The sequence below is a fragment of the Balaenoptera physalus genome, assembly GCF_965194825.1.
Source record: "Balaenoptera physalus genome assembly, chromosome: 15".
NCBI classification, from domain to species: domain Eukaryota; kingdom Metazoa; phylum Chordata; class Mammalia; order Artiodactyla; family Balaenopteridae; genus Balaenoptera; species Balaenoptera physalus.
The window spans coordinates 45,514,546-45,527,183 of NC_138894.1; the positions used below are offsets into that span (position 1 = coordinate 45,514,546).

The following is a 12,638-nucleotide window of genomic DNA, read 5'->3' on the forward strand; positions in this document are numbered from 1 at the left end:
CATTTCTCCAAAGAAGATACATAAATTACCAATAAGCACATGAAAAGATGCTCAACATCACTAATCATTAGGGAATGTTCACATCCATTAGGATGGCAATTAAAAAAAAAAAAAGGAAGGAAGGAAGGAAATAACAGATGTTGATGAGGATGTGCAGAAATTAGAACCCTCACACATTGCTCGAAAGGATATAAAGTGGTTGCAGCCACTGTGGAAAACAGTTTTGCAGTTCCTCAAAAACATAAACATAAAATTACCATATGCTCTCACAATTCTACTCCTAGGTATACACCCTATGCAGGGACTCAAACTGATATTTGTACACCATGTCCACAGTAACATTATTCACAAAAACCAAAAGATGGAAACAACTCAAATGTCCATCAACAGATTAATGGATAAATAAAATGTGGTATATACATACAGTGAAATATTATTCAGCCTTAAAAAGCATTGAAATTCTGAGACAATGCTACAAAACGGATGAATCTTAAGACACTATGCAAAGCGAAATAAGCCAGACACAAAAGGGCAATTATTGTGTGATTCCACTTACATGAGGTACCTAGTAGAACAGGTAAATTCAAAGACACCGAAGGTAGATGAGAATGAGAGAGGCCAGAGAGAGGTGAGAATGGGGAGTTATTGTTTAATGGGTGCAGAGTTCCTGTTTGGGATAATAAAAAAATTCTAGACATAGAGAGTGGTGATGGTTACACAACATTGTGAATATACTTAATACCACTGAACTATACACTTAAAAATGGTTAAATGGTAAATTTTATGTATGTATAGTTTACATAATAAAAAAAAGTGCTAAGAATGGGCTTGGGTCAGAGGCCTTCATCTTGGCAGTAGAGCAGTAGCATACATGGAATGAAGCCCACAGCCCACCAGCCAGTACACAAATACTAGACAAACACAAGCAGTTTCAACATTTCTGGGCAGGATACACTGTCACCCTGAGTTTAGCACAAAAATTGTTTCCAAATCCTTTTAAGGCTTGGTTTCCTGGCTTCCTCTCAAGCACCCCAACTGTCCACAAGAATAGAACCAAAGAGCCTGAATGGTAACAATCTGAAAGAATTCCAACACCAGGGGCTGCCTGTTGGCAGGATATTAGTCAGAAGCCAAGGACTTCAGCTGTGCTAAAGCCCTGTTCTCACAGGTGCAACGAGTTTGCAAAGACAAACATATCTCTACCTCTTTAAATCTTTATATTGAAGCATAATATACATACAGAAAAGGGTACATCATAAGAAACAATGACTTTTTTTTAAAGCCTGTTAGGTAAAATTTAAGCTTAATAATCTCAAATGCATCTCTTCATAAACTGGGGGTTTTTTAATAAAATTACTTCAGCACAAAAGCATTTTCTTAACTGCCAAATGTTAATTTCTTTTGATTTACTTTTTTCCCCAGTGGAAGGGCTGGGGAAAAACTCAAGTTGTGTATTAGATGGCTAATTTATCAATAAGACTGTTAAACAAAGACTAGAGTTACCAATTTACACTAAAATATTCATGCAAAAAAAGAGTTATCCCCAATTTCTCACTTTCTTTCATTTTCTGCATCCCTTCCAACCCATCCCAAAGCAACTCATCTACAATACATTAAAATGTTTCTTCTATCTGCTCACTTCTCACCACATTGACTGTTAAAATTATCTCCATCTTCTTGGCTAATATTATATTACCTGGACCAGTACCATAGCGCCCTCTAAGTGTTCTCTTGGCTTCACTTTTTTCCCTTTTGGCACAATAATGGTTTGTATTATCTCTGGGCTTGCCAAATTTTTTTAAATTTATTGTATTTATTTATTTTTGGCTGCATTGCTGTGCGTGGGCTTTCTCTAGTTGCGGCGAGCGGAGGTTACTCTTCCTTGCGGTGCGTGGGCTTCTCTCATTGCAGTGGTTTCTCTTGTTGCGGAGCACGGGCTCTAGGCACACGGGCTTCAGTAGTTGTGGCACACGAGCTCCAGAGAGCAGGCTCAGTAGTTGTGGCGCACGGGCTTAGCTGGTCCGTGGCATGTGGGATCTTCCCAGACCAGGGATTGAACCCCGTGTCCCCTGCATTGGCAGGCAGATTCTTAACCACTGCGCCACCAGGGAAGCCCCTGGGCTTGCCAAATTTTGAAACATGCTACAATAAAATTTAAAAAGGAAGGAGATTGTCATAATTGTGGAAAAGAGGTAAAAATGTGGAATGAAGATTGTCAGAAGTCCACGTAACCCCATTTTGAAGTGGAGTATTAATTTTGGCTCTGTTCATTCTGTATACCTAACCTTGCTAACAGAATGAAGGATGAAGTTTTGGGGTTTTTCTGTTTTTACCTTGAGATCACATTTTACCTAACTACTACCACACAGAGATTTGTAAGCAAAAGAGAATAGCTTTTAACGTGCAAAAAAACAGTTCCAACCATAGTGATTTTTTTTAATGAGTTCTCGGTATCATGGCTTCACTCTTGATTATATTATTCATCCTTCACACATGAATCAGGGATCCTATGAGGACATAAATCACATTGCATCAGTCCCTTATTTGAAGCCCTCCAATGGTCTCCTATTATACGTAGAATAAAATTCAGATTTCCTACCAAGGCCAACTTCTTGCCTTTGTTGTTCCCTCTGCATGTATTTTGTGCTCTCAGATCAGCTTGCCTCCTTAGAGAAGACTTCCCTCTCTCAAACGAAAGCAAAAGCCCTTTTCTAAAGGCTTTTAAATAATTTTTAAAATCTCCTCCAGTGAGTCTGATACCCAGTGATGCTGAGAACCACTGTAGTAAATGAGTCTTGCTTTTGCTTACAATGATTTTTCTGCCAATTTACTTCTTGGTACCTGTTACCACCTGCGGTTTAAGAAACTGGAAAACTAACATGTAGGAAGTGGAGGAAGGAAAGAAGGGAGGGAGGGAGGGAGGGAGGGAGGAGAAAGAGAGAGAGAGGAAGAGAGGAAGGGGAAGGAGAGGGAGGGAAGGAGAGCGGGAGAGGGAGGGAAGGAGGGAGGGAGGAAGAAAGAGAGAGAAGGAGAGAAAGAAAGAAAGAAAGAGAGAGGGAGAGAGGGAGGAGGAAGGGAGGAAAGAAGGGAAGAAGAAAGGAAGGAAGGAAGGGAGGAAGGGAAGGACAACCTGTACTAATCCAGTGCCAAAGGTCACACCTACGTGCTAAACACAAGGGTTATGTTCATAAACTCTAGAGAAGTCATACTACCTGTACCAACTTATTTTGTTTTTCTTAGTTCATGACATTTAACTCTGAATCAGAGTTGAAATCAGAGAAACTAAATGCAAATGTACCTCCTTAGAGCTGCCTTCCTCAGCTTCCTGGGTAAAGAGAGCCATTTCCTCTTCTGAGCTTTGATAAGGCTCTTCAGTCTCTGATACACTTTCTTACACTAATTACTACTATTTTTTGTTTACTGTCAGCTCCTTAGGATAAGAGACTTGGCCGTATTGTTCACTGATACATCCTCAACACCTACACAGTGCATGATACATGGTAGATGCTTAGTAAAATAGTGAATTATATGATTCATTTATTCATTCAACAACTATTTCCTGAATATCATGTGCCAAGCAGCATCCTAGACTTTGAGAATACAGCTGTGAACAAAACAGCAATAATCCTCACCCCATTACATGCTAATGTGGAGCACACACAAGATTAATAATTACAATAAAATATACAGCATGGCAGATAGTAATAAGTGCCAAGAAGAAAAAACAATGCAGAAAAAACTAATCTATGATGATAAAAGGTAGATCAGTGGTTGTCTAGGAACTGTGCTGGAGAGAGAGAGATGGATTGTACAGGGGAAGAAGGAGACTTTTAAGGGATGATGAACACATTCTGTCACTTGACTGCCATGGTGGTTCCACAAGTGTATATACCAGCCAAAATTAATCAAATTGGACACTTCAAATGGATACAGTTTATTGTATGGAAATTATAGCTCAATAAAGTTTTCAAAAATTAAAGCAGAAAGTAGAGGACTAAACTTTTAGAGAGGTGGTCAGTGAAAGCGTTATTGAGAAGATGAATTTTTTAAAAAAGACCTCAGGAAAGTGAAAAGGCTAACTCTATAAATATCTGAGTGAAGACCAATCCAGAGAGAGGGAACAGCAAATGCACAGACCCTAAAGAGGTAGCACGCTTAGCACGATCCATGAATCAGCAATCAGCATGGGTCTAGCTAGAGCAGACTGAGCAAGGGAGAAAGCTATTAATCTGGTTGTGAAAGGAAGCCCCTAGAGTGAGATGAGAGCCATGAATACATTAACTGACTTAGGCTTTAACAGAGTCACTCTGTTGACACACTGCTGTGTGTTGAGAATAGGCTAAAGAGCAGATGCAGAGAGGTCAGTTAGGAGGATGTTATTATAATCTAGGAGAGAAGTAATGGTGATCTGAACAGAGTAGAGGGGAGTAGTGAAAAGTAATCAAATTAAACTCAACAAGATTTGATGATGGACTAGATGTGGGCATGAGAAAAAGAGGATATGAACTGGAAGAATGGAGGTACCACTGACTGAGATGATAAAAAAATATAGAAGGAACAAATATGGGAGGCAAAGAAGGAACTTAGTCTGGGGCATATTCAATTTTTTGATACCTTTTTCACATTTAAATAGAGTTCTCGAGTATGTCATAAGTATATACCTGGAATTTAAGGGAGAAATCCAGTTTGGAGATATAAATTTGGGAGTTGTTAGGCTATAGATAGTATTTAAATCCATAGAACTGGGACTTCCCTGGTGGCGCAGTGGTTAAGAATCCGCCTTCCGATGCAGGGGATACAGGTTCGAGCCCTGGTCTGGGAAGATCCCACATGCCGCAGAGCACTTAAGCCCGTGTGCCACAACTACTGAGCCTGCGCTCTAGAACCTGAGAGCCACAACTACTGAAGCCCACGCACCTAGAGCCCGTGCTCCACTACAAGAGAAGCCACCACAATGAGAAGCCCACGCACCGCAACAAAGAGTAGCCTCCACTTGCCGCAACTAGAGAAAGCTCGCGCGCAGCAATGAAGACCCAATGTAGCCAAAAATAAATAAATAAATTAAATTAAAACAAACAAACAAACAAAAAACTAAATGAGATCACCTAGGAAGTGTGTTGTAGATAGGGAAGAAAACAGGACCAAAGACTTAAGCCCAGGGACACTCCAACATTGAGAAGTGGGGTAAATGAGAAAGAACCAGCAAAAAAAAAGATATGAAAAGGGAAAAAAAAGGAACGGACTAGAAAATTAGGGGGAAAATTAGGCAAATGTGGTGTCCTGGAAGACAAGTGTTTCAAAGAAAAGAGAAGTCAAGTATGTCAAATGTTGCTCATGGATCAAGTCTCAAAAGGCTGTCATTTAAGACCAAAATAAATGCAAAATCATTACATAAATTTTTGAACAGAGGCTTGGTTAAGAAAACCAAGCATATTAATAGTAGAGCATTCTAATCTTAATACATCAAAAATATTAAGTACCACTTATTATTACACAATTCTTACATAAAACATACCCCCAAATGTCTTTTTAATGGGTAAATTATCAACTACTGAAAAGTTCTGATTTTAATGGTTTCAAAACTAGATGACCACTTACATTTTTTCCCCACTAGCTATTACCTATTCTCTGTTATGTAAATAATCATTCTAATTAGTAACGTTAAAAGTTTTTTAGCATCTTTTTCTCTTTTGTAAAACATTTCCTTCTGTACAAGGTGTTTTTTGTAAATAGCTAATTCAGAGTTAGTCAGAATTTAAATATTAAGTTGTGGATCCCCATGTTTGTTTTTTAGCAAAAATAAACACAATGAAAATCACAATGGCTTTCGAGGAGGACCAAATTTTTTATTCTATTTATTTTCTGTGTTGTTATAGACTTTAGGCACTGTCCTACAAATTATATCTTGGAACTCTAAGTTTAGGACCACAACTTTAGAAAACAAACCATTATGAAACACATCTTCGAGCTACAAAAAAGGGTTGACCCATTCAGAATTAAAGTTTAAATAAACTCAATGTTCAAAACCTGATATAAAATATAAAATGGAAAATTCCTTTATTTAAAAAAAAAGTGGGACTTCCCTGGTGGTGCAGAGGCTAGGACTCCACGCTCCCAATGCAGGGGGCCTGAGTTCAATCCCTGGTCAGGGAACTAGATCCCACATGCATGCCGCAACTAAGAGTTTGCATGCCGCAGCTTAGGAGTCCGCCTGCAGCAACTAAGAACCGGTGCAACCGAAGAAATAAATAAATTAAAAAAAAAAAAAGTATTCTAAACTGATTTAAGCATCCTCAAGCTGTTAAATTTCATCAATCGTACTGACAAAGGGTGGTTTGTTTATTAGATTAGCTTGACTAATTTCTCTGGAGGCTTTCCTTTATTACATTGTTAAAAGTGAAAATCCAACCTTAAAAACAAGAATTATCAGAAATAGACCAAGCATTACAGCGTGTATAACCAAATAAGATTATCTAAACTTTCCTCCATAACTACTGAGAATAAAGCAACATGATCTCAAAATGGTGAATAAGTGTTAATAAAATAAAATGGCATTTTATTTACTCTCTATATCCCATCTTTACAAATTTTCCCATATATTGGTACACATATAGATGTATGTATGTATGTAAGAGAGAAAGGGCATGAGAAAGAGAATGTGCTTTAAACTTTGCTTCTTCTATGACACAAAGCAGGGAGTTGTGATGGCTCTGCTCCGGCTTATGAAGCTACAATGCTACGTAAGAGAGCTCAGCATAAACTGATTATTAATCACAGGTTTTAGCAGGTTCTTATTCTTTACCACCAGAATTATACAAGGAGATCAGTGTACCTTCTTGTAGAAGGAATTGTGGAAATTAAAAATAAGTGATTACTTTCTTTTGAGATTAGATGTTTACCTATGTTTTGGACAAAATGCTGGCCTTTTAATCCAGAGCCTAACCTGTCTAGATCCTAGAAATCAGAGTGTGTTTACCATTGCATATACTCTTTTTTTTTTTTTAACCATTGTATATAGTCTCTTGATATGTGATATTCTCTTATCTAACTGCTTGAAAATGACAGAATTGAGCATATGATGAGTTGGCCAGAAAAAAATTATATCAGTAAAGGTAAATTCTATCTTCTTCCCTGTGTCTGCTGAAAACACAACCCAAAACTAGAGGAGTTTTGGTACACTAAAACTTAAGTCTAGAAAGGGCAATAACATTATTCATTGTTTTAAAAAGACAATATGGACTTCCCTGGTGGTCCAGTGGGTAAGACTCTGCACTCCCAATGCAGGGGGCCTGGCTTCGATCCCTGGTTGGGGAACTAGATCCCATATGCATGCCGCAACTAAGAGTTCACATGCCACAATTAAAGATCCTGCGTGCCGCAACTACGACCAGTGCAGCCAAAATAAATAAATATTTTTAAAAAATAAAAATAAAAAGACAATAAAGAAACGGAGATTTATATTTCAGGATCTCTACAGGCAGGGAATCTCTAAATGCTCATTTAAGAACAATTCAGCAGAAGAAAGAAGAAATAATTTACTACTAAATGGTTTAGCACAGAAGCTGTGGCTAAATGTTTCCTCACAAAACATCTTATTGGTTTTGAAAAACAAGAAGTCACAAAAGAAAAACCAACATGTCTTTATAAAATGCCAAAATTCAGTCTCAAAAAAAGAGAAATAACCATGTATGAGACTCTACTAAGCATATAAATTATTTCCCCAAAAGTTACCGTTTAAAAAAAGAAAACACTCTATGAGAATTTCTATTTAAGTTCCAGGAATGGAAAACACAACAGCGGTATTAATGAAGTAAGCAGAACAATAAAACTTTCCTAAAGACACGTGCCAGATTCCAACAGTCCTCAAGGCTTAGGTCCCTCAGTGATTTATGATCAAATATGAAAGGATCACAATTATATGAGTAGAACACTGATGTTCTTCCCTTTGGACATGAAATGTTCACTGCAGAGTTTTCTGTGTACTTTTATAACTGAATTCATGTTTTATTCTTGCAAAAATTTTATTTCTGTTGAAGAAAAACATTCACTACAAGAAAGGTATTTAGCTCACTAGTGCATAGTCATTTTCTCTAGCTTTACATATTTCCATAACTATATACTGCCTTAGTTACTTCTCTATTACTTTGGCTTCCTCATATCCCAAAGGCATTATATATTGTGGTTAATAAGAAAAAAAAGTTAATGCGTGCACTTGGCTGCCAATTGTCAAATGCACTTTTTGGACCAAAGAAAGAAGTAATGCAGACAAACTGAGCAGGAGAGAGAAATTTAAAAAGAGAGGGAAAGACAGAAAAAACCTACCACATCTAGTGTCTGAATAAATAGTCCCCAAGCACTTCACAAATTATGGCAAGTAGAAGTAATATGCCAACATATACTGAATTCTCACTGTAAAAATTTAATACCAAGCTATATTAACATTTCAAATCAGAGTAGTTGGCACCTTTAACACAGTGGTTCTCAACCTTGGATGAATACTGAAATCACCAGTTTTTAGTTGTTGTAGTGTTCTTTTTTTTTTGGCCACGCCGCGTGGCATGTGGGATCTTAGTTCCCCGACCAGGGATCGAACCCGTGCCCCCTGCAGTAGAAGCGTGGAGTCGTAACCACTGGACCACCAGGTAAGTCCCCCCACCCTTGTTTTTTTTTTTAAATCACCAGTTTTAAAGAATACTGATGCCCAGGTCCCATCCCCACAGATTCTTACTTAATTGGTCTGAAGTATGTCCAGAGCATGAAAATTTTTAAAGCTCCAAAAGTGATTCTTATGTGCAGCCATGACTGAGAACCACTGATTTAAAATGACATAAATTGAAGACAGTAATTTAGTTGTTGGGGTACATGGACACACACACCCCAGAGTTCAAAAAACTTGGTCATTCTTCTTAGAAGCAACCTCTTAATATCCTAGAATCATTAATTATCTCACAAGCTCATCCAATGACAGCAGTGTAAAAATAACTTTGCCTTTGTTGCCTATATGTGTTCTAAAAACTGGTAAGTTGATTTAGTAGAGTATTTCATAAATAACATTCACCTAGAAGCTGACAGAAGTACTAACCAAGGATCCAGGCCTCACAAAAACATTTCCGGTAGGATCTGGGTTGTATATTTTACTGCCAGCCTAGGTTCTATTACAGTTTACTTCTTTCTTTACAACTTTTCTTGATTTAAGAATATATTTGCGTTCAAAGGATTTTGTGGGTTAAAGTGCATTTTCAATCCTTTTCACAGTGACCATTTTCTTTACAACTTTGAAGTATAAGTAATGTACAATAAACTGCATATCTAAAGCATGCAATTTCATAAGTTTTGACATACATATATTTACATCCATAAAACAGCTGCCACAATGAACATAAACATTTTTTTCACACTTAAAAATTTTCATGCACCCCTCTGTAATCTAATCTATCCCTCCCTCTACTCTTATGCCCAGGCATCTGCTTTCTGTCACTATAGATTACGTTGCATTTTCTAGGATTTTATATGAGTAGAATCATACATTATGTTAAAAAAAGTTTTTATCTGGCTTATTTCACTCAGCAAATGATTTTGAGATTCAACCATTTTGTTGCATATATAAAAACTTCTTTCCTTCTTATTACTGAGTGATATTCCTATCAACGCTCATGATTACCACATTGTATAACCAACATGTTTTATAACCAACATGTTTTCTTGGCACAGACTATTGTGAGAAGCTAACAAAAGTTCCTAGATGTTGGTGTCAATGGTTTTTGGAAAAACTAAGTCTGGTTATCCCCATTTTATTTTTTTTATTTTTATTTAATTTTATTTATTTATTTATTTATTTATGGCTGCACTGCGTCTTTGTTGCTGCGCTTGGGCATTCTCTAGTTGCAGAGAGCGGGGGCTACTCTTCGTTGCGGTGGATGGGCCTCTCACTGTGGTGGCTTCTCTTGTTGCAGAGCACAGACTCTAGGCATGTGGGCTTCAGTAGTTGTGGCTCGCAGGCTCTAGAGCACAGACTCAGTAGCTGTGGCGCATGGGCTTAGTTACTCTGCGGCATGTGGGATCTTCCCGGACCAGGGCTCGAACCTGTGTCCCCTGCATTGGCAGGCAGATTCCCAACCACTGAGCCACCAGGGAAGCCCTGATCCCCATTTTAGTTCTCACTTTACCACTTATCAGCTATGTTTGAAGCAAGTCACTTATCTGTCTCATACACCGTCTCTGGAAAATGAGGATATACCACCTCACCTATGTAACTCACCTTAGATGAGTACTTAAGGACTCTCTGACTTCTAAGACCTACTGATTCTATTGAAATAGGTAAACCTTCTAGAAAGATAGGCGTGCCCATTTGTTTATATATTGTCTGTGGCTGCTTTTGAGCTGCACCAAGAATGATGAGTACTTGTGACAGAAACTGTATAGCTGTCAAGCATAAAATATCTGTCCTCTCAAAAAAAAGTTTACCAACTTGTTCTAAGTAATCATGAAATGTTCCTCAAGCTAGCTAAAAAATCATGTGTAGTGATGTTTAGATTTACTGATTGACAAAAACACATTCTACTGTTCTAAAAAAAAATGTTTTTTCTTGTTACTTTAGCTAACAAAATGAAAGAAAAACCATAGGAACTTAAAAATAGATTTTTAAAAATCCCTGGGTCAGTACCCAATAAATTCAGATGGTATATAAGTTACTAAAATCAAAAGGCACATTATAAACCCCAGTTCAAGAAATATTAGGAAAATATCGAGTTAAAGAAATACTATAATAGTTTTCTAGGAAAGTCAAAGTAGATATGTATGTTTTCATATTCCTGCCCAAATGATAAATACTTGACAAAATGAAATAATCACTACTGCCAGAATGAAAAATGAACAGCCTATAAAAATGGCTGGTGAAACTTAGATATCCAAGAATACTTTCTGCACCTTTCTGTCAGATTTCTGGTCTAGGAATAATAGGAGGAAGGCTGTATAACACAGTGGTTAAGAAAATGGACTTTAGGATCAGAGAAACCAAAGTCAGTAAAGGCAATTAGCACTACTGCAAAATAACTGAATAAAAGGTCCTCAAATTATATTTTGAAAAAGAACAATTTTTTAAAAGGCATTATCTTTTAAATTAAAATTAAAGTCATTAGGGAACTACAAATACTGGAAAAACACTAAGAAACTCAAGAAGGGATTATGTGAGGAAACCTGCCAGCTAAACAAATGCTCTCATCATTAGAAGAAAAGATATAAATTTCTATTATAGGATGTAATAGAACCACTTATTTGATTATTTATCTGAAAATAAATCTGGTTAACTAATTCAGTGATCTGGGTTTTCTCTTCCTAATTACAAGTTGCTGCTTTTTTTTTTCCCAAAAGACATATACCAGGTCATTAAAAGTCTGATCTGGCAGTCATCTAGAGTACAAACTGAAGACTTCAAAGAAAAACCATGTAGATGTCTGCTATAAGGACATTGGAAACTGCAAGGAAAGCAGTACTGTTTTGTAAATAATCAAGATCAATTAAAAACAATTTGTAGGCTCAAGGACAGAAATAGTATACTTTAGGGTCTTTAGGAACAACACAATGTTGTAATTAAAATACATTGCTGAGACTTCCCTGGTGGTGCAGTGGTTAAGAATCCACCTGCCAGTGCAGGGGACACAGGTTCGAGCCCTGGTCCAGGAAGATCCCACATGCCGCAGAGCAACTGAGCCTGCGAGCCACAGCTACTGAAGCCCACATGCCTAGAGCCCGTGCTCCACAACAAGTGAAGCCACCACAATGAGAAGCCCGCTCACCCCAACTAGAAAAAGCCCGCACGCAGCAATGAAGAGCCAATGCAGCCAAAAATAAATAAATAAATAAAAATAAATTTATTAAAAAAAAACACATTGCCTCCTATACCTGAATGCCTATGAAGATGAGTTTTGTGAGATAGGTTTGTTCTATGTTGTTTAATCTCAATTCCTGGTCTTTACTTAGCATCTTTATCATTGCCTTGGAGATTCTGACCAAACGCCATGAACTCAGATCTAACCAAAAGGGAACAGTGGCCAACTTCTGCGCAATCACCTTATTGACCCATTTTGTTCTTTTGAGATAGCTGCCGGAGGCTGGTTTTCAGACTCTATCCACAGTTGGGAATATCCAAACTTTCAGATGATTCTATCTTTGAAAAGGGATTCTGAAAACCAGAATCTTTTCCTGTTATCATTATCTCTGCAAACAAAGACTGTTACATAACATCATTCTGAATGTATGGCTAATATGTAATGGAAAATACAGTTTACAAAGGGAAATTGAAATTGAACTCACCTGTCCACTTTTCCCTATTTCCAGCTCCATTATGGCAACAGGAGTGTGCATTTGAGCTGAGTGTCTTGACTGCGATTTGCCATCAACTCTCCAGCTCAAGCCCCGAAGCCCACTGTCCCAGCGGCTCTGGTTCATGAGGCTCTCTCGGATTTTTGTCTTATGGCTCTTCCAGAATTTGGAAATGACAGCAGCTTGGTCAGATGTGATCCCGCCTTGCTTTTTGGTTTGAGCAGTCAAGAATGCCTCCAGCTGGTTGAAATCCATGTCTGCAGATGCAATAGACTATAATGACAGAAAAAATAACAAATATGAATTTGGTAGATAAT

At 37.6% G+C, this 12,638-nt stretch overlaps 1 protein-coding gene across 4 annotated transcripts in view; it reads right to left on the minus strand.

Annotated features, from left to right (window-relative positions):
* Positions 1-12,638, minus strand: part of COMMD1 (copper metabolism domain containing 1) — a 148,416-nt gene that overhangs the window by 67,951 nt on the left and 67,827 nt on the right. For all 4 annotated transcript variants that reach the window (XR_014253966.1, XR_014253967.1, XR_014253968.1 and 1 more), the window contains exon 2: positions 12,313-12,594. Coding sequence is in view for 1 of the 4 variants with exons in the window: in XM_082426667.1 (XP_082282793.1) it covers positions 12,313-12,594 (282 nt within the window). In the remaining 3 variants the exon portion in view is untranslated. The remainder of the gene's footprint in view (positions 1-12,312; positions 12,595-12,638) is intronic.